The following is a 22,523-nucleotide window of genomic DNA, read 5'->3' on the forward strand; positions in this document are numbered from 1 at the left end:
AAAACATTGAAGTGGAAGGGACGCTTCCTAACTCATTCTACAAGGTCAACATTACCGAGATACCAAAACCAGACAAGGACAACACAAAAAAAGAAAATACAGGCCAATATCACTTATGAAGATCGATGCAGAAATCCTCAACAAAATATTAGCAAATCAAATACAACAATGCATTAAAAGGATGATATACCATGACCAAGTGGGATTTACTCCAGGGATGCAAGGGTGGTTCAACATCCACAAATCAATCAAGGTGATACACCATGTTAACAAAATAAAGAATAAAAATCACACGATCACCTCAGAAGAGAAACACAGAGGGGCGGGCCCCGTGGCCGAGTGGTTGAGTTTGCGCGCTCCGCTGCAGGCGGCACAGTGTTTCGTTGGTTCGAATCCTGGGTGCAGACATGGCACTGCTCATCAAACCACGCTGAGGCAGCGTCCCACATGCCACAAGTAGGACCCACAATGAAGAATATACAACTATGTACTGGGGGGCTTTGGGGAGAAAAAGGAAGAAAATAAAATCTTTAAAAGGAAAAAAAAAAAGAAACAGAGAGAAAGCATTGAACAAGATACAACACCCATTTATGATTTAAAAAACTTTGAATAAAATGGGTATAGAAGGAAAGCATCTTAATATAAGAGACCATATATAACAATCTCACAACTAACATACTCAACAGTGAAAAACTGAAAGCTATCCCTCTAAAAACAGGAACAAGACAAGGATGCCCACTTTTGCCACTCTTATTCAACATATTATTGGAGGTCTTAGCCAGAGCAATTAGGTAAGAAAAAGAAATGAGATCCAAATTGAAAGAAGTAAAACTGTCACTATTTGCAGATGACATGATTTTATATATAGAAAACCCTAAAGAATCCACCAAAAAAGTATTAGAAATGATAAACACAGTAAAGTTGAAGGATACAAAATCAATATACAAAAATCAGCTGCATTTCTATACACTAACAACAAAATAGAAAGAGAAATCAAGAATACAATTCCACTTAGAATTAAAACAAAAATAAAATACCTAGGAATAATTTTTAACCAAGGAAGTGAAAAACCTATATACTGACAACTATAAACATTATTGAAAGAAATACAAAAAGACAAAAATAAAAAAAATTGGAAAGATATTCTATGTTCATGGATTGGAAGAATTAACAGTTACAATGTCCATACTATCTAGAGCAATCTACAGATTCAATGCAAACCCTATCAAAGTCCCAACATTTTTCACAGAAATAGAACAAAGAATCCTAAAATTTACTTGAAACAACAAAAGACCCCAAAGAGCCAAAAAATCCTGAGAGAAAGAACAAAGCTGGAGGTATCATACTCCCTGAATTCAAAATATACTACAAATCTACAGTAATCAAAACAGCATGATACTGGCACAGACATACAAATCAGTGGTACAGAATTGAGAGCCCAGAAATAAACCCACATATTTATGGACAGCTAATTTTTGACAAAGGAACCAAGACCATACAATGGAGAAAGGAGAGTCTCTTCAATAATCGGTGCTGGGAAAACTGGACAGCCAAATGCAAAAGAATGAAAGTAAACCATTATCTTACACCATACACAAAAATTAACTCAAAACGAATTAAAGACTTGAATGTAAGACCTGAACCATAAAAGTCCTAGAAGAAAACACAGGCAGTATGCTATCTAAAAAGATAGCAGTATCTTTTTGAATGTCTCCTCAGGCAAGGGAAACAAAAGAAAAGGTAAACAAATAGGACTACATCAAACTAAAAAGCTTCTGCATGGCAAAAGAAACCATCAACAAAACAAGAAGACAACCTACCAACTGGGAAAATATATTTGCAAATCATATATCCAATAAGGGGTTTATCTCCAAAATATATAAAGAACTCATACAACTCAACAACAACAAACAATCTGAATGAAAAATGGGAAGAGGATCTGAACATTTTTCCAAAGAAGATTTACAGATGGCCAACAGGGCATATGAAAAGATGTTCAATACCTCTAGTTATTAGGGAAATGCAAACCAAAACCAAAACGAGATATCACCTCAAGCTCATCAGAATGGCTATTATTAAAAAGAAAAGAAATAAGTGTTGGAGAGGATGTGGCAAAAATGGAACCCTCATACACTGGTGGGAATGTAAACTGGTGCAGCCACTATGGAAAACAGTATGGAGATTCCTCAAAAATTAAAAACAGTACTACCATATGATCCACCTATTACACTTCTGTGTATTCATCCAAAGAACATAAAAACACTAATTTGAAAGGATATATGCACCCCTATGTTCACTGCAGCATTATGCACAATAGCCAAGAATTGGAAACAACCTAACTGCCAAGGGATGGACAAATGGATAAAGATGTGGAATATATACACAATGGAATACTACTCAGCCATAAAAAAGATGAAAATTTTGCCATTTGTGACAACATAGATGGACCTTGAGGATATTATGCTAAGCAAAATAAGTCAGATGGAGAAAGCCACACATTATATGACTCCATTCATATGTAGAAGATAAAAAACCAAACACATCTATACAGAATAGACTGGTGGTTACCAGAGGGGAACCGGTTGTGGGGGAGAATAAAAGAGGTAAAAGGGTACATTTGAATTAAAAAAAGAAGAACATGTCCTACAAAGAGTTACTTACTAATAATATGCCTTAGGTATTATGAAGTGTTATAAGAGCAAACAAATCTAACTGAAGAGGGCAGGTGTGTCACACCTAAAATCTAGCAGCTTCAATGATCTAAGAAAACATTCTTTTTTTTAAATTTTTTTATTTTTTAAGATTTTATTTTTTTCTTTTTTCTCCCCAAAGCCCCCTGGTATATAGTTGTATATTCTTTGTTGTGGGTCCTTCTAGTTGTGGCATGTGGGACGCTGCCTCAGCGTGGCTTGATGAGCGGTGCCATGTTCGCGCCCAGGATTCGAACCAACGAAACACTGTGCCGCCTGCAGCGGAGTGCACAAACTTAACTGCTCGGCCATGGGGCCAGCCCCTAAGAAAATATTCTTAATTGCATTTAGGTTCAAGGTCTAACTTCAGATGAACTTCACATGGAACAAACATGCAAGAGATTTTTGAATAACAGACTGAATTACTCACTGAAAGTACACAGATGATACATGACAGAATTTAAAGTGAATAAATTAGGGTCAACTTAATGTTTCATAGATATTTAGAGAAAAGAAAATCACAAAATCTTACTTCTTAAAATATTTTAATTTCTAAAAAAATTTATACAATATTAAAATTTAAATAATTTCATTGTACAGACTTCATAATACACTTCAACAAACTGAAAAGTAAAACAAACCACTTAAATCAGTTTAATTTACTTTCTAAGCTTAACAATATACAAACTCTTTTGCCTCCCAAGAGGATGCAAAAATCAACAGTGAAAGTGGAATATTTAAATTAATACAATGTATGATATTTGGGCAAAAGGATTTTAAAAACTAAATTACACCTGGTAATACCTTACAACTACCAGCATGTTTACAGTAGATAAGAAATTAAAACAAATCCAATCTGATCAAATCCACAATTAATTGAAGTTTTCATTTTGCTCAGCTGTGACTAAAAATAGGGGCCGCTGTTTTATCCAATATACTAATGGTATCAACTTCAGAAGAAATGATCTGCCTAGTCTGGGCAAAACGAGAACAGTTATCTTCTGTTGAAAGTATGCTGAGCTTTACAAACTTCATTCTTTTTCATTTGTGTCATAATCGCCAAATAAATGAACATTCCAGTTAATGTCTTGGCAGTCCAGTTCCTTACACGATTCTGTCTTCCAAGAAGTCATCATATAACCATTTACAGGTATAATCTTTGGAACACTCTATAGTTTCAAAAAGCTGTTTAAAGTCTCGAGGGTATAAATTTGTTATTTTCGTTTTTTCCTTTTTTTTGATTTTCTTCAATATATCCATCGCATCAACTGGACTCAATGAACTGCAAAAGAAATACAAAATAAGTTTGCTTAATTCTTTTTCATAACAACTGTCAGTTAATACTGATAGAGATGGCTTTTAAGCCCAATCTAAAATGCTTAACTTATTATATATAATTAATCCTATTTAGTTTAAGACCTTGCATATACACAGCTTTAACTATGTTTATTCCTCAAGTTTCATGGCTTACCTGGAATGAAAAGAGCAGGTTTAGGCTTTAACACGTTTTAACCAATTCTTATACAAAATTCTAGTTTAATATTTTTCTTTAAAAAAATTCTTCTGTACCTTTCATCTTTTAACCCTCTTTGCAAAAATATTCTTAAAGCCATTTAGGTTCATGTAAAAGTTAAGTAAGTACAAACAGCATAAACTGCTCTCTAGCAGTTTTCAAAAAGGGAATAATGTTCCACATTTTTATGCAACACTTACTGGTGAATAAACTGTAAAGCACAAAACTGCCTTATATATTAATCTAGCAAAAACCATCAGTGAGCCTCTGACAATAACAAGAAAACAACTGTAATAAAATATTTCGGTGGAAAATATTTCCAATACTTTTTTTTTTTTTAAAGATTTTATTTTTTCCTTTTTCTCCCCAAAGCCCCCCGGTACATAGTTGTATATTCTTAGTTGTGGGTCCTTCTAGTTGCGGCACGTGGGATGCTGCCTCAGCGTGGCTTGACAAGCAGTGCCATGTCCACACCCAGGATTCAAACTGACGAAACACTGGGCCGCCTGCAGCGGAGCACGCCAACTTAACCACTCGGCCGAGGGGCTGGCGCCCCCAATACTTTTTGATTTTGAATGGAATCCTGGCCACAGGTGTAAACATGCTTTCAATTCACAGAGATCTCCAAAGGAATTTTTAACACTTTGTATCACAGTTTATCATATTTATCCCTTAATTTCCTATATTCTTGATATTTTCATTCAAAATGGCCACTACCACAAGGCGACGAGATTAAAAAAAGTAGATTACTTTTACTAGTCTATTTCCATTTTTAACATTTTTACATAAATCTTGTTCAATCAATAGCTCATTCAGTTACGTATTAAATGATGATCAAATTAATTAAAATGATTATTTTAACATTTTGCTCTTTCCCTGACAATACTTTGCACGACTATGGGCTGCTGATTACAAGGTAAAATACGTAACTTACAGAACTGTACACATCAGACCTATACAAAAATTATATTTATTTAGATACAAAGTAGATAGGAACAGCTATAATTTTTACAAAGCTTTAGGTAGAAACATAAAATTTGGTCCAGGGCAGGAGGACTAGGGGGGTATAATGATCCATGCCTACTTTGTTTAGGAAATAGAACCACTAAGGACAGGCAATGACAACAGGTAGATGGTGGATATGCCACCAGCCAGTGGCAAGCAGCTAGTTCTTCATGTAAGTTAAACCTGGGCATATATTCCAACAAAGATAAAACAACTCGTAAGCATTCCTAGTTGTTTTTTCAAAGAAAGAAAAAAAATTAAGCTCAGGAGATTACATGGAAAATATAATTATGTGCACCAGGGAGAAGAAAGTATTTTGAAGAAATAGATGAGTGAAAACATGGTATCCAACTCTGTTATTCAAGATATATGATATAAAAAATGGACCTCTAACATGAAAGTATAATTCCCACATTAAATTGCTACTTTCATAGTGGGCTTTATTCTTCTTACTTACTGTAAATGGTCTATCAGCTTGGCATTGCGCTTCATAAAACATTGCTTTAACATGTGAAAAAATACATCATAGTTAATAGGTGTTAAGTTTTCTGTAAATAAAGTTCTACGAGGAGTCAATTGAATTAAACATAAGTTTTGCTGTACTTCTTCTAATGATTCCTGGAGAGAAGGGAAAATAAATTGTGTTACTCATAAAATATTGCCAAAGCAAAACCCTGTTCACTTGCTCATTCAAGCTACCTGCTGGAAGAAGCAATCACCAGAGACCCTGAATGTCCCTGTATGTTCTTGCTGGGTGTGTCAAGAAGTCAAGGCCCTAACTGTTCTTCACCCGGGCCATTTCCAAGGATTGTTTGCAGTGAGCCACCTTGAGGAATGAGATAATGGCCCCCAAGAACAAAAAGCAGGCTTGCTTAATGTTTGCTATAAAAGAGGTGGATTCTCCCCACTCTGTGCTCCTCAGCTGCAATGCAAACCCATTGCATACACAGCATCCAACTGAGCCCCATCACATCACTCCATGGGACCTGGGGGCAAATAAAGTCCTCTGTCTGATCAGGGAATCTGTGTCTTTGACCAGCATCCATGAAAGAGTAACAGCTTATTAAGTTGTAAGTAGGGTGAGATCAAATCCCAAACGTGATACTAACATGCACGGAGTCTCTCATATTTGAGTCACACCAGATTCTAAGGATAAAAACTATTACTCACTTATAATTTTTAACTAGATATTTTAAAAAAAAACACAGGGTTAGCAAACTATGGTCCCTTGTCTGTCTGTTTTTGTATACTCTGAGCTAAGAATGGTTTTTACGTTTGTGAAGGATTTTTTTTTTTAAAAGCAAAAACAAAGAATATGTGACAGAGATTGTATGTGGCCTGCAAAGCACAAAATATTTACTATTTGGCCCTTTACAGAAAAAGTACTAGTATACAGTATTATACAGATTAAAATAAAAACTGTATATGACTTGGTCTGAGGTTAAGACTGCTTTTCCCCCCAAAATTATTCCTCATTAAAGAGGGAACCTTATGTTTGAGTCCTTAGGAAATTTCACATAGTGATATCTTATTTACTTTATAATATATATATATATTTAAATATAAATATAAATACTGTTTGTGGAAGACATTATTAGCCTAACAAAATTTCAGTCAATTCTAGTTTCTAGTTCTGGATGCCTGCAGCTAAAGGAACTGGTAAAAAAGGAAGGCAATGAAATTCAAAAATATTTAGTAATTACTAATTAGGAAGGGGGATAACCTCACAACTCAAAGTATTACATGTTGTGGTTAACAAGTCTTTTGAAGGTGACTTTAAAAAGCAACTTGGTAAAGAGTTTTAGAGTTATAAAGATTTACCTGACAAATAGGGGGAAAAAAACCTTCCTGATGTTAAATGAACAGTTATTTGTAGCTTAGGAAAAAAGTTCCAACAACAGCATAAAAACATGGCTTAAAAAAGTAGAAAATAAACAACTTGGATGGAAATAAAGATGATGGCTCTAAAAAATTGTTAAATGCCTCGAAGTGCTTCTGTAGCAATTAAGAACACGTTGATATTAAAGATAAATGTGAAGTATTTGAATAAAATTCTCTCATAGAACATGACATTTGATTATTTCATCTTCATCCCCGAAAGTTTATATACTTAACTTGGCCAAGAAACTTTTGTAGCTTTTGATCTTGTCATTGAGAATGTACCTTATATACACAGTTGTTCATTTTGGGGACACTGGGACAAGTTCCTAACAGTATCAAGCCAAAATGTATTATCCCAATTTTGTGAGACTACATAAATTATACTTATGAATAGTGAAACAGAGCTATGATCACAATGCTCACAAGGATGACTGATCACCCTAAAATCAGACCATTTCTAAGTTGATAGTTTTCTTTTTTCCTTTAGTGGCAAGAGTGAGAAAAAAACCAAAGAAGTAAGCAAATGGGAACTTCAGACAGCGAGGATATGCTGGGATCACGGCATCACTAGCTCCTAATCCTAAAGTGCAACTTTTGAATTGACTCCAAAAATTGCTTTTGAAACTTCAGCTACTTTATTACAATTTCACCACAAGCAGCCCTGATATAAACTAAACAGAAGACCACTTTATAACATCAACACTTTGGTTCTTTAGAAAGGGGAGAAAACAAATAAAAATAAAAGCCCCACCCCCTGGGTAAGAAACAAGATGCCCCTGTTGGTGAATTCAAGCATGATAAGTAGTAATATTACAAATTTCTGATTTATTAATAAGGTATAAAACTTTGTTTTTAGTTTATCAAATTAGATGAATATTGAAATTATATTTTACAAATCTGAGATGTATCTTCCTTTCAAGAGATAAAAACAGAAGTCAGATTCTCTGTTTAAGCCTATTACTATGCTAGCATCCACTACAAAATAGCTGAAAAATACAAGTGTCTTCCAAAATAATTTGAATTTATTAAAAGCAGTAAGATATGCTTGAAGAACATTTCTAGATATTATATAATTAAAAATTTAAATAAATACAGAATACCAGATAATCAAAGAAAACAAGGATAACCTTAAAGAAAACAAAGGATGTTCCATTTAGAGGAAAAAAGGGAAAAAAGCATTCATTCATTCTTACCCTACGCTTCGGCTTTTCCAGTTGCCCATCTTGGGTGTATATGTCAAATGATGACCAAGGCTCCTTGAGGAAAGATAAAAACAGAACATTTCTTTTAGCTCTCTTTGGTCAAACTGGCCCAGATTATTACTGCCTTTAAAAATGTCTTGCCTAAACCACAGAATGAATTAAATCTAAGTCACCAGTCTAATTGGATATAAGAAAAACAATATGTGATAGTTAAATCATATATGTCTTTCTTCTCTCGCCTCATTTTTTCAGATTAAAATAAGGAGACTCAGGGCTGGCCCAGTGTCAGAGTGGTTAAGTTCGCGCTCCGCTTCAGCAGCCTGGGGTTTCACCGGTTTGGATCCTGGGTGTGGACACGGCACCGCTCATCAGGCCATGTTGAAGCAGCATCCCACATGCCACAACTAGAATGACCCACAACTAAAATATACAACTATGTATTGGGAGGAGAAAGCAATTAAAAAAAAAAGAAGATTGGCAACAGTTGTTAGCTCAGGTGCCAATCTATAAAAGAAAAAAAGAGACTCAAAGGTCTATCCCAATACTGGTAACTCTATTACTTACTTAGATAAAAGAGAGTTACTCTTAATATACTTATGCAAGCAGGTTCTTAAGTTATTTTGCACAGCCAACATTTCTATATTAGAGTCACAACAAGGGCTATCACATCAATACTGAGAATTTTTTTGCCCTACCTTAGTGGAAGCCTATTAATCAAATTCATTTGAATATGTTGGGATACGGAAAGACATACAGCATGTGATGCAGACTTAAAAAACTTACACTATTGGACATAAGATCTGAAAGGCTATTGTCAAAAATGGTAATAATTTATTACTAACTACAGTGGCAACTGAAGTGGAATGAAAAATGCAATTGTTGCCCATCCATGCAATTCCTAGTTCTAGGAATGTCAGTAGGTGGATAAAGGCGCAGCAGCAGCAGCAGCAGTGTGCACTGGGCACTGCAGTTTCCCCCCACGCTTGGTCTAGCTATCCTGTGGTCTATCCACAGCAGTTTAGGGCACAGCAGTGGGCACTGAGCAAACCTTCCTCGCCACAGGCGAGGAAAACCTGCACGACTCTGGGAACTGAATTCAATCACTGACTCTTCTGTTGTAGACATATAAATGGATGTTAAAAACACTAGGTCCAGAAAGACTTTTCCTTTCTGGAGGTTAATAAAAGGCAAAACTTAACATAAGGCTTTTGAAAAGAAACACTGCAGAACAAGAAAAGAAAACTGTCCTGAAAGCTAAAGTCCTTGGGAGGCCTCGATGAAGAAACTAGCCGAAAGCCATGAGGAGAGGAGAGGCTGAGATAAAAAGTCAACAGAACGAGAGGAGATCAGTGGGTAAGAAAGGCTTTTAGGGAAACCAAGAAATACAGTACCAAGATCACAATATACAGTGAGCACAGAAAGCAGAGTCAGTGCTGTGACAGCCAAGTGTGAAAAGATTTCTGGGAATACAGAAAAACAATGACAGCATGATAGATATAAAAGACAAGGAACAAAGATCCAACCTAAGAACCTCATATGTTTTTGGGGAAAAAAATAGAATTGGAACAAAAGCTAAAATCAAATGAGATAACATTCTAACAACTAAGTATGCCTTTGACGGCCTTAATGTGTTCCTGGACAAAACAATGAAGAGACTACACGGAGATATGCACTACAAAATTTAAAAATAAAACCAATTCATCCTTGGAAGGACAAGGGCTAATAAAATAAACAAATTATACCCTATAAAATCCACTTGATATATATTTCAGTCTACTACAATAAAAAAGTGAATGGGCAAATTATGGTATGAAAGAGAGAGTATTTATCATTTTTTTCCTACGCTCTAGTCCTTCCTCTGTTATTAAATATGGTAGCCACTAATCACATGTGGCTATCAAACACTTGAAATGTGTCCAGTCTGAAGTGAGATGTGTTGGAGTATAAAATACACACTGGACATCAAATGTCTAGTACACAAAAAAAGAATGTAAACGATATACTAACTAACTTCAAAATACTGATTATATAGTGAAATAACAATATTTTGAATTGAAGTAAAATATAATATTAAAATTAATTTCACCTGTTTCTTTTTTACTTTGTATGATGTGGCTACCAAAAAACGTAAAATTACAAATGTGGCTTGTATTATATTTCTATTAGACAATTCTGATCTTGCCTAAGGAAAAAAACTAAAAAAAGGAAATGCTCTATAATGAGGTATTAGATAGCCATTAAAAACTTAAGAAAAATGTTTAGTGACACGGGAAAAAACTTATCATTAACTATTAAGTGAGAAAAACAAGATATAAAATAATATAATCTCCCCTATATAAAGGGGGAAAAAACCCCAAAAACAGGAAAAATAAAAGACTAAAAACATGTCACAATTGTCAACAGCAACCCCTTGGTGGTAGAAGTCTAGTGGTGACTTTTTTAAAAATTCTTTTCTTTCTTTCTTTAACATGTCTCACACTTTTAATCAGCATATATTATTTTTACAATCAGAGAAAAATATAAATATTTGTGACAAAAAAACCACACCAGCAATACAAAGTTACCTTGCACTATTATCTTCAACAGTTGGGAAAAATAACAAAATTAATCTTTAATTTTTCTCATTTACTGGTCACAGAAATGTAGTCTCTTTGAAAACAATGAAGTTCTCCGTTGAAATTTAGGAGGATTTTACTCACCATATGCAGAAGCTTAATCTCACAAGCTACTTGCCAGAGCACACTTAATGCCTGATACAAATTTGGATTTTTGGGATTTGCCATTAGTTTCTAGTAAAAGGAAAAGAGAAGTTACATGTTATACATAATTATAATCAATCAAAGTCAAATGTTGGATAATAGTAATATTTTAATAGTATCTAGAAATTAAATAAAATTAGAATTATAGGCGAAATCTTAACCATTTCAAACTGTTTCAAAAAAGAAAGTCTTTTTAAACTTTCATGTTGAAATATAACTATGTATGCTTAAAATATAATTTATTTGAAATTGATCTCCTTTAACCGTATCACCTATATTTCATTAAAGAAAAATGAAACAAACGTGTAATTACAGTGGAGAAGAAAAACTGTGTTAGAAATATGTATCAGGTGGGCTATTAAACTTTGAGTTAAGCATTGTTTAGGCTGACACTTGAAGGATGAGAAGATACCTCAGTGACCAAAAGGGCAGTACAGAGAGATGAAACCACACGTGAAAAGGCCCATGTTTTAAAAGAAGCATTAGAACATATTCCTAACAGCAAGATGAAGCATTTGCTAGTTCTCTTCCTCTCATGTTTCACTTATATACTGTATGTACAGACTCAAGGTTCTGAGCTTTAAGCGGACAGTCACTATTTACCTACTATCTGGGTCTTGGCGAGTACATCATCCCCTCATTTCTCGCCCCACAATCCTAACTCATCGCTCTCTTATATACAAATAAGCATCTCCCGTTATACTTGTTTAAAGGATTAATAACAGAAAGCATTATAGGCAGAAAAGAAACATTACTCTCAAGGCAATCTCAAGGACTTCAGGAGGCCCTTCGATTTCAGAGAATAAAAAGTAGAGTCTACAACCCTAAAGATTCCACAAAAAAACTGTTAGAACTAATAACCGAACTCAGCAAAGTTGTAGGATACAAAAACCAACATGCAAAAATCAACTATTTCTATACACTAACAATGAACAATCTGAAAAGGAAATTAAGAAAACAATTCCATCTACAATGGCATCAAAAACAATAAAATACTTACGAGTCAACTTAATCAAGGAGGTGAAAGACTTGTACACTGAAAACTACAAAATATTGCTAAAAGAAGTTAAAGAAAACACAAATAAATGGAAAGACATTCTGTTTTCATAGGTTGGAAGACTCAATATTGTTAAGATGTCAACACCACCCAAAGTGATCTACAGATTCTATGCAATCCCTATCAAAATCCCAACCATTTTTTTTTTTTTGCAAAAATAGGAAAATGTACCCTAAAATTCATATGGACTCTCAAGGGATACCAAATACCCTAAACAGACTTTAAAAAGAACAAAATAGGGCAACTCACAGTTCTTGATTTCAAAACTTACTACAAAGTTATAGCAATCAAAATAGTGTGGTACTGGCATAAAGACAGACATATAGACCAATGGAATAAAACAGAGCGCCCATAAATAGACCCTCAAATGTCAAATGATTTTTGACAAGGGTGCCAAGGCTATTCAAAGGGGAAAGAACAGTCTTTTCACTAAAAGATGGGAAAACTTAATATCCATATGCAAAAGAATGAAGTTGGACCCTTACTTAACACGACACCATATAAAAAAAGTAATTCAAAATGGATTAAAGACCTGAACATAAGAGCTGAAACTATAAAACTCTTAGAAGAAAACAGGGGGAAAGCTTCATGACACTAGATTTGGTAATGATTTCTTAAATAGGACACCAAAGGCACAGGCAACAACAACAACAAATAGACAAATTGGACTTTATCAAAATTAAAAACTTGGAGAATCAAAGGACACTATCAACCATGTAAAGAGGCAACGAAGAGAAGGGGAAAAATATTTGCAAATCACATATCTGAGAAGGGATTAACATTGAGAATATACAGTCATGTGCCGCATAATGACATTTTGGTCAATGACGAACTGCACAGATGATGGCGATCCCATAAGATTAGTACTGTATAGCATAGGTGTGTAGTAGGCTATACCATCTAGGCTTGTGTGAGTGCACTCTATGATATTCACACAATGACAAAATCGCTTAACGACGCATTTCTCAGAACATATCCCCATCATTAAGCGATGCATGACTATATAAAGAACTCCTAAAACTCAACAACAAAAAAACCCAATTAAAAAATAATAGACATTTCTCCAAAGATGATATACAAACTATTATAAGCACATGAAAAGATGTTCATCACTAATCATTAGGAAAATGCAAATCAAAACAACAATGATATACCACTTTACACCATTAGAATGAATATTATCAAAAAAAGGGAAAAACAATGTGTTGGAGAGAATACGGAGAAACTGAAACCCCTAGTGTATTGCTGGTGGGAATATAACAGTGCAGCGACCGCAGAAAAGAGTATGGTGGTTCCTCCAAAAATTAAAAATAGAGTTATCATATGATCCAGAAATTCCACTTCTGGGTATATAGCCAAAAGAACTCGGCGCAGGGACTCGAAGGGATATTTGCACACTCAAGTTCATAGCAGCATTATTCACAATAGCCAAAAGGTGGAAGCAACCCACCTGTCCACTGACAGATGAATGGAAAGGCGGTGTATACACACAATGGAATATTATTCAGCCTTAAAAACAATGAAATTCTGACACATGCTACAATTTAGATGAACTCTAAAGACATTACACTAAGTGGAATAAGCCAGACACAAAGTGGAATATTGTATGATTCCACTTATGTGAAGTATCTAGAATAGCCAAATTCATAGAGACAGAAGTAGAGCAAGAATTACCAGGAGCTCAGAGGAGAGGGGAATGGGGAGTTAGTGTCTGATGGGTACAGAGCGTCAATGTGGAATGACGAAAAGTTCTGAGAAGAGAGAGGGTGGTAATAGTTGTACCACGTCAGTGTACTTAAAGCCACTGAACTGCACATTTAAAAATAGTTAAAATGGTAAATTTTATGTTATGTATATTTTACCACAAAAAAAACCCTTAAAAATCATACCTAAAGACTGCTCTACAGAAATTTAAAAACACTCCTAGTACTCTCAAATGTCATGAGCCCAAATTAAAATCACACAGATTAAGACCACTCAGAAAAAATCTGTCTCTTTCAAAACAGAAAATTAATCAGGCACTTGTTAATTACCTACCTGGCACTGCTTCTCACTAATAAACATATTTAGTTCTACTCGTCCATATCTATATATAGAAGTACACGAATATAGGTCATGTAAAAGTTTCCAAAGCGTCTTTCTCTCATTTTTAATTGGGAAGATTCCAATTACTTTTAAAGGGATACCTGTTAAGAATGTAAGGAAAAATATTTGAATAAATTCTTAACACTTCTTCCTATGACCATATTTTATTAAGCCAAACCTACTTAATAAACTATATTAATTTTAAGTTTATTTCAGTTAAAACTAAGCCTCAGCATCTTTCTTTGATATGCAACTTGGCCTCTGTGGAACTGCTCTGATTATCTGTGTGTAGGTGAGGGGAAAGCCATATTCAATTTAAGAGCATCTGTCCATAAATTGTATAATATAAGTTATACACAATCTCTTCAACAAACCAGGTGTACCTGTTCCAGGTGTAGCTGTAGACAAAGCCGACAAATTACAAGGTATCTGCTTTAGTGAATAACAAAAATTACCTTTTGACCAAGGAAGTGCTTGTATTCCCAAATTCTGAAAAAGCATCTTTGAAACCATAATGGGAGGTTTTACTGTTCCACAATTTGTAGGATCCAGTTTAAAGAAGTCACAGTGGACCACTTCTAGTTTTCCATTCAGATTTTTTCCTAGGGACTAGAGTGAGACAGAGATAACATGTTCAGAAATTTCAGTTTTGGGGCTGGCCCTGTGGCATAGAGGTTAAGTTCACACACTCCGCTTTGGCAGCCTGGGTTCACAGGTTCTGATCCTGGGTGCAGACCTAGCACTGCTCATCAAGCCACACTGTGGCAGCATACCACATAAAACAGAGGAAGACTGGCACAGATGTTAGCTCAGTGACCATCTTCCTCAAGCAAAAAGAGGAAGACTGGCAACAGATATTAGCTTAGGGCGAATCTCGGTTACAAAAAAAAAAAAGAACGAAAGAAAAAAAGAAAGAATAAAAGAAATTTCAGTGTTATGAAGACTTTGTAACAATTCAGGGATCTACTTCAAAAAATAATTCTTATAGGGGCTGGCCCACTGGCATAGCAGTTAAGTTCATGCATTCCACTTCAGCAGCCTGGGGTTTGCCAGTTCAGATCCCAGGCACAGATCTACACACTGCTTATCAAGCCATGCTGTGGCAGGCGTCCTACACATAAAATAGAGGAAGATGGGCACAGATGTTAGCTCAGGGCCAATCTTCCTCAGCAAAAAGAGGAGGATTGGCGGCAGATGTCAACTCAGGGCTAATCTTCCTCAAAAATAAGTAAATAAATAAATAATTCTTATAAAAAATACTACCGGCTTCATAAGGATGTAAAGAAAACATTACTGACATACCCTAAAATTTAACAGAGTTAAGAAATCAACTAATGCCTGAAAAATGATGAAAAGTACAATATTACTAAGAAAAAGCCCAAGAAACAAAAACCTTCAACAAATTCTTACTTATCCTTTTACTTTATTTCAATGGTTTCAGTCATTCAAAAAGCTTTCTCACATTAACCTCTAATTGCTTAGTAGTGGCTGCCTGGAGCACTGAGCAAAGATTCTGAGACCACATCTGGGCTCAGGCAGAGAGCTTGCAATCCACCTGCTAGTCATGGGAAGATGTTTTACCGTAAAGAAAAACAACAAAATTATTAAAGTGAAAGGCAGATAGATTCAAGAGAGTATTTCTCTTATTCTAGAAGAGCTTAGTTAGTCCTTCGTCAAAGGAACTTGGCTCATTGTGTAGGTCACTCTCCATTTCCCCTTAATTTTTCATTTAGTTTTTCTGAAGACAGAGGCAACTCTAGAAGGAAAGCTCCTTGTCCGCTGGAAGAAGTCCATTGTACCTTCATCTTTTCACTGCCCTGATGAGTTCCCCTTCCAGGTGCACTGGAGAACTTACTAGTGAGAGCAGGTATTAGCTACAGACTCCATGAACTTAATGTGAAATTGCAACAAGACAAATAGAAGAGGGCAATGTGTTTCAATGTGCATACTGAGGTTCTTCATGCACAGAAAATTCTACTGGTCTTTATCAGAGTTTCAAGAAATTTGCAATTTAAAGCTCTGAATTAAAAAGTCTAATTTTTCTTAAGTGTTTGAGTTCAACCTATAAGTAAATATTATTCTATTTCTAAATCTAGTAAATTTTAACAATCGCTTTCCAAGGGACTCTTGAAAAAGACTAGTGGAAGAAACAGACTGGGGGTGGAAATTACCTATCTTTGGTCATGTTAATTCTGAGATGCCTATTAGTGATCCAAGTGGAGATGCCAGGTGGGAAGTGCTAGACTTGAATGGGGAGGTTAGTGGAATGATCCAGGCTGAAGATATAAATTTGTGAGAATTTGGCTCGTTGAAGGTAGTTAAAACCAGAAGTGCAGAGGAGATCTCTAGGGAGAAGTACAGAGGACTAGGCCTGAGGATGGAGCACCTCTGAAGTCTCACAAGAAGCTGAAAATAAGCCAGAAAAGCAAGGAAGAAAACCAGAAGAGTGCGGTGTTATGAAAGCTAAAGAAATAGAGCATTCATATAATGCAGACCTTAAAAACTGATTATCTTTAAACTTTTACAAATTATTCTATAAGTAATTATAAATAAAATAATCTCACAAGTTATCCAAAAGTCATATTTTAATCTTTGTAATTAAGGAAAGCTAACGAATTTTGGTTTGATGGGAATGTAAAAACAAAGTATACTTTATGACTTTGTTACACTTGTATTCTGAGAGGGCACATACATTTTTGTTTTTGCACCTGTCACCATTCAACAATTCAAATGCGACAACGGCCAAAACTCCAGAATAAATGATTCAATTCCTACAATAGTAGTGAAATCACATTTGAAAACTCGACTTGACTATATTTAGGATTCAAACATAGGAAGCAAAAAGGAGAGAGGAAAGAGAAATAACCCTTAAGTTTCTACCAGTCATTGTGTTAGGCACTTCACACAGTTGATCTTATTTAAATTGCGTCACAACCCTTTAAAGTGGGTATTAATGTCTCTGTTTTACATATGAGGAAAACCAAGGCTCAGACAGATCACACTACTTACTTGCCTAAGGGCATAAAGGCAGTAAGCGTGAGGGCTGAGAGTCAGCCCGATTTGAAAAGATTGTGCTCTATCCCTGCTGAAATAAGGCACAGTTTACCGCAAAAGCTGATGTCTCTTCAACTGACCATATCCAGCTACTTCTGCAACAACAGCTTTCACAATTCAAATGGCATACCTCATGATTTATTATAGAACACAATTTGCTACATGTCTATCTGTAGCACATCCAGATTGGAAAACAAACTGTTCCCGCTTGAAACATTGTTAACGCGGAGCCTCAGGAATCCTATCAGAGAAATGGGGGTGGAGGGTTGGGGGTGGTTCTAAAGTTAGGTAAAAACCCAAAGTCAAGCATTATTCTTGAAAATCATTTCCGTTTTTAGGAGCAAACCTGAGAGCCTGTGGGTGGCTAGAAGCATCGTCTGCTAAGAGCATCACTTTAAGGCCCTGATTTAGGGCTGCAAAGGTTCTATTTAAACAAATATTTCTCTTATTCTATCAAACAGATGAACCGACACAAAACTTTATTTGAATGGCTTTTCACTTCATCATAAGGATAGTTAGTAAGAGTGAAAGAACAGGTACTAAGGGCTAAGCTCAAGTTAGTGCTGGGCGGTGGGGAATGAGGAGTTAGAAGGAAAATAAAAGCCTTAACTGGAGCAAAAACTAGTTCTAATCAAAGACTAGATTTAGTCAATGATGTTTGGATTTTCTGCTTACATTTACAGCTTCAGAAACATTTTATGACTGATATTCCTGTAAGAAATATTGTGTATCAACAATTCTCTAGCCCGTAACTCTCCTTTTCTCATTGAATGAAGTGTTTCTTTGGGGTTTTTTTGCTGAGGAAGATTCACCCTGAGCTAACATCTGTACCAATCTTCCTCTATTCTGTATGTGAGTCGCTGCCACAGTATGGCTGATGAGTGGTGTAGCTCTGTGCCTGGGATCTGAACCTGTGAATCCAAGCCACAGAAGAAGAGTGCGCCGAACTCAACCACTAGGCCACAGGGCCAGCCCTAGAATCAAGTGTTTTTAAATTAAGACTGTTATCTTGATCTTACAGAAAAGCAACTATTGTGTTACAGGATAACAAACTGCAAACAGAAAGATATTTTAATACCATCTTAATTATTTTGTGAACATGTAGATTAATCTTCAAAAGTGGGCCATTTCTTTAAAGATCAAGATAAAAGCTATCTTGTTTTTAATTCCAAGTTGAAATTACAGATGGCTATGTTTACTAAGTCACATTTCACAATCTTGAATCTTTGAACAATTTTATGTGCTCTTTTTCTCTTCATGTTTTTGGAATTCCAGTAGATTTATCATTGTAGGGGAGGAAGACATTTCCTCTTCCCAAATGTGCGTTCGTCTGGCTGGTGAACGAATTAAATTCACATGAGACAGAATAGCAAGAGAAATTTAAACAAAGCCTTATGAGGAACCATGGCCTGCGGCCTTTCTTCCCGAAGGAAGAAAGGACACCGAAGAAGTGGGGTGCACAGAGTGGTTATATACCCCCAAACAGGGTGTTTCACATATGATTGAAATGTCCCTCCCACAATAGTCACAAGATTGCCCTGTCGGCACAGCGCTTGATGGACACAGCAGGTAGTGGTCTGTTACAGCAGGAGGCAAGTCTATTGTCTGGAGCTGGGTGGTCACAGGTGAGCGCAGCAATCAGTTCCTAGCCTAAGGAAAGATGCTTAATCCTTAAAGAAATGCCAACGCTGGGAGGGGGAGGGAAGTCAGTTACAGGAGGTTACCAGACTAGCACAATAAAATGCAGATTTAAGTCCTTGCCTTTGGCATTGATTAAGAGTTTCTAGAGAGAAGGTCATCTCCTTTCTTCTTCCTGGTACAGAGAGGGAGGCACCTTTTACAGACAGAGATTTACCTTACAAGTGTAAACGTGTTCTAACAAAGGGCAAGTTCCATTCCTCAAAAGCAATCAGCCTCAAATAATCCTGATGCCCAAGAGACATATCTTGGGGTGGCCATTTCCAGGTCCCCTACATCATCAATTAAACAACCTAGCTAAAACCTTGAGTTCTTTTTAAAGCAGTCAGTTGTAGAATAACAACCTTCTAATGTACAGTTTTATTAAAAAAATAGACAGCTGGATTTGATGGACATTTTCATAATTTTTTGTTGTCATCATGCTTTTTAGATAACTTTTAGACAACATCAATTTACATGGTTTCAGGAAGTTGGTATAGAGAAGCATAAGTTTCCTAAATTTAATCTAGAGATTTATAAAGGAAGGAGGGACAGAAACAGAAAGAAAAAGAGGCTGGGCTTGATGCAAAGAATTGCTACTCTACTGTTAGGCGAACTTGTCTGCTATATAAGAAGCAGAATTCACTGAAAAATCCATTTGGGTAATATCTTCAACCCATGCAATTGTTATCTGACTATACCAAACTTTTCTTGCCTCTCAAACCCTAACTCCAGAGTTAACATAGTCCTATTAACTAATCTTAGCATTCCAAGTAGATTCTACACTCACAGAAAGCAGGGGCACAGTATAACCTACTAGAGATGAGGAAATAAGTGTAGAGATACAAGTCATACACTTTTCTTCAAAGTCACCCAACTAGTTGGTAGCAGACCTAGAATCAGAAAGAAAACAACTCTCACAACTCCAGGGTTTTAGTCGTTCAATAAGCATTGATACTTACTCTGTTCTTGTCACTGGGGATAACAAAACATTTAAGGTGCGGCCCCTAAGAGTGATTCTATAAAATAAATTGGTGCTTAATTTTACTTTTCTAAAACACTCAAAGGTAGCTAATCGAACAAATCATTTTTTAAAAACTAAAAACATACCTCCAAATGTGGAATAAAAGTTCTGTCACTTTCAAGGGCAATCACTCTGGCACCGTTTTCAAGTAATGCTTGAGTCAAGATTCCAGGACCTAGCATATTAACAGAACGAAAAGATTATTTGCAAAAGAGACAACACAATTTCATTCAACATCAAAGAAATTAGATGTTTTATGTGTATTATCTAATTTTAAATCTCACAACATCCCCAAAGCAGATGTTACACTCATTTACATATAAGGAAACTGCAGACTAGATAGAGCCACTGACTCTAACGTCGCAACTGTTAAGCGGTGCTGAATCCATTGTCAGACTGCAAAACCTGCACTCTTAATCTCAATGTCTCATCATCTCTCAAGAAAAAAAAAAAAAGCAAACAAGAGGCTGCCTCAAGCCTACCACTTATGGACTATCGAGATACTTTAACCATCAAAGATATTGTCAAAGCTAAACAGAACTGACTCCTCACAACAGAAAATGGTGCTTTAAAAAGTTATTTGTCAAAAAGTCTATAAATCTTGCGTTCTCAAGAGCCCGCTATGGTCTGTAGGAGATGCAGGGAAGGGTAAGATAAATGTTCTCTTGGGGGAGGGGGCTTGCGACTATTTTGGGGAGACGGTGAAATCTAAGAGCATGTTTTATCAAAATATTGTGTTCAAGTGCAAACTGCTACAGAAATATTTTGTGGTGTGACGATTAACACAGACCACATAAGCCGCTTAAAGGAAGAGGCCATGTCTTAGAACACCATGGGTGGTCAAGAAAAGTTTGCAGAAGTGATGAACATCCAGAAAATGCAGTCCACGACGAACTCACCCGGATTGCACTCCAGAAATAGCTGGCAAGTTTTTTCTCGGCCTCCCCGCAGGACCTGTACCAAGGTCTCAGCCAGTCTCGGGCTTGTTATATAACGCCTGGGCTCTAAGCGGCACTTGGTCACCCACGAGGGCGAGTCTCCGAAACTCAGACTGGGCAAGAGCTGCGGGTGGAAGTCAGACAAACCCCGGCGGTCCCTCGCTAGGACGTCCTTCCGTCTCGCCGCTCCAGATCCCAAAATGCATAAGCGACAGGCGCCGGTCAAGGCTGACAGCGTCAGCCGCGGAGGAAGCCCCGCGACTGGGACCCACATCCTCACCCTCTGAAGTCTGTCCCTATGTCACCCAGGGTGCTTACATCGTCGGCCAACTCCACACAGGGAACCCCACGTGCATCACCCCTCTACCACCCGACCAGGCCGGGCGGAAGTAAACACTACAAACTGCGCATGCGGGTGACCTCACCCTTTTCCTCTTTTCCTCACTTCCGTTTCCGTCCCTGTGCGGACGCCGGAGGTCTGTGAGTGGACTGATGAGGAAGACCGACCATCCAGGTTGTGTCTAGACTCGTACTCTATGGTCGTCCGCCCTCTGCGCTTCCTCTCTAGCCGCCCGCGCTCTATGCTCCGGGGCCGCTGGCCGCCCGCAGCCAGCCGGCCGGCCGGCGCGGGTGCGCAGAGGGAGGCGGGGCGAGAGGGCCGGAGGTGTCTGCTCCACCGGAGCGGCGGGAGACCCGAGCAAGCTCTGTGACAGGTCGTCGGCCGCCATGTCAGCGAGGGCGGCTGGAAACCGACCAGGCGCCCAGCGGTAGCCCTGTTTTCGCCTCGGATTCCCAGGTGAGGAGAGGAAGACTGGGGCGCAGGGGGCCGGCGGGCTGGCTGCCGGGGTGGGAGCCCTTCGCACCCCTCGCGCCTCCGCCCGCGCGGTCCTCGTCCGGCCGCGCCGCCTGTGCGCTCTCTGGGCGCCGCAGCCGGGTTCCCTCACCTCCGCCCCCTCCCCGGGCCCCTGTTTGCCTCTGTTCTCCAGTCTGCGGTCTGTGCCTGCGCATCGCGCCCATCGCTGCCTCCCCGGGGCGCCAGCGCAAGCGTCGGGCGTCCCGGTCCCCGCGGAGCCTCGGCTGCCTCTGTGCCTCCCGGTCCTGCTGCCCACAGCCCCGGCCCTCCGCCCTTGGGCATGGCTTTTATTTCCCTTCATACCTGTTTTTTTATACCCTTACCACTTTGGTTGTCAAGAACCGCCTCGTGTCTCCCTTCCGTTTTTCCCTCCGGGCCAATATTTACCTTAATTTTTGTTCTTAATTTGCGTGTTTGAAAGCTTTAAAGTTGAGATTTTAAAAATTTAAGATATAAAAGCTTAAAATTCGTTTTGAAGCTTAAAAAGATTAAGACCTTGGGATGCTTATTTTGCTCCCTGTATAAACTTAGTCAAACACGTTGTACTGTGGAATGCAATTTAAAATGAACCATTCCAAAGTCTCTAAAAATAGGATGCTCTGATGGAAATTTTGGCAGTCTTTTTACCTATTGGGCAATGTTAGAAGACTCGATTCTTTGAAAGTGCTTTCAGTGTTTAAGGATTATATTCAGAAAGAGCTTTACCCATTATGCTTTCCACTAAAGCAGGAAACTGCAGCCAATCAACTCCCTGCTTTAAAATATGTACAATCCTTACTGCTTAC

At 37.5% G+C, this 22,523-nt stretch overlaps 2 protein-coding genes across 3 annotated transcripts in view; one reads left to right on the forward strand and one right to left on the reverse strand.

Moving 5' to 3' along the window:
• Positions 1-3,218: 3,218 nt before the first annotated feature.
• Positions 3,219-21,283, reverse strand: TFB2M (transcription factor B2, mitochondrial). The gene is made up of 8 exons (XM_046678336.1): positions 20,847-21,283; positions 20,034-20,122; positions 14,648-14,801; positions 14,145-14,293; positions 10,991-11,080; positions 8,283-8,345; positions 5,666-5,826; positions 3,219-3,972 (listed from the first exon to the last, which is right to left on the reverse strand). The coding sequence occupies exons 1-8, from the start codon at positions 21,157-21,159 to the stop codon at positions 3,795-3,797; spliced, it is 1,197 nt and encodes a 398-aa protein (XP_046534292.1). The 5' UTR covers positions 21,160-21,283; the 3' UTR covers positions 3,219-3,794.
• An 84-nt stretch (positions 21,284-21,367) lies between these two features.
• CNST (consortin, connexin sorting protein) overlaps positions 21,368-22,523 on the forward strand; it is a 114,074-nt gene continuing 112,918 nt past the window's right edge. For both annotated transcript variants that reach the window (XM_046678334.1, XM_046678335.1), the window contains exon 1: positions 21,368-21,681. The gene's annotated coding sequence lies outside the window, so the exon portion shown is untranslated. The remainder of the gene's footprint in view (positions 21,682-22,523) is intronic.

The sequence above is a fragment of the Equus quagga genome, chromosome 12 (assembly GCF_021613505.1).
Source record: "Equus quagga isolate Etosha38 chromosome 12, UCLA_HA_Equagga_1.0, whole genome shotgun sequence".
NCBI lineage: Eukaryota > Metazoa > Chordata > Mammalia > Perissodactyla > Equidae > Equus > Equus quagga.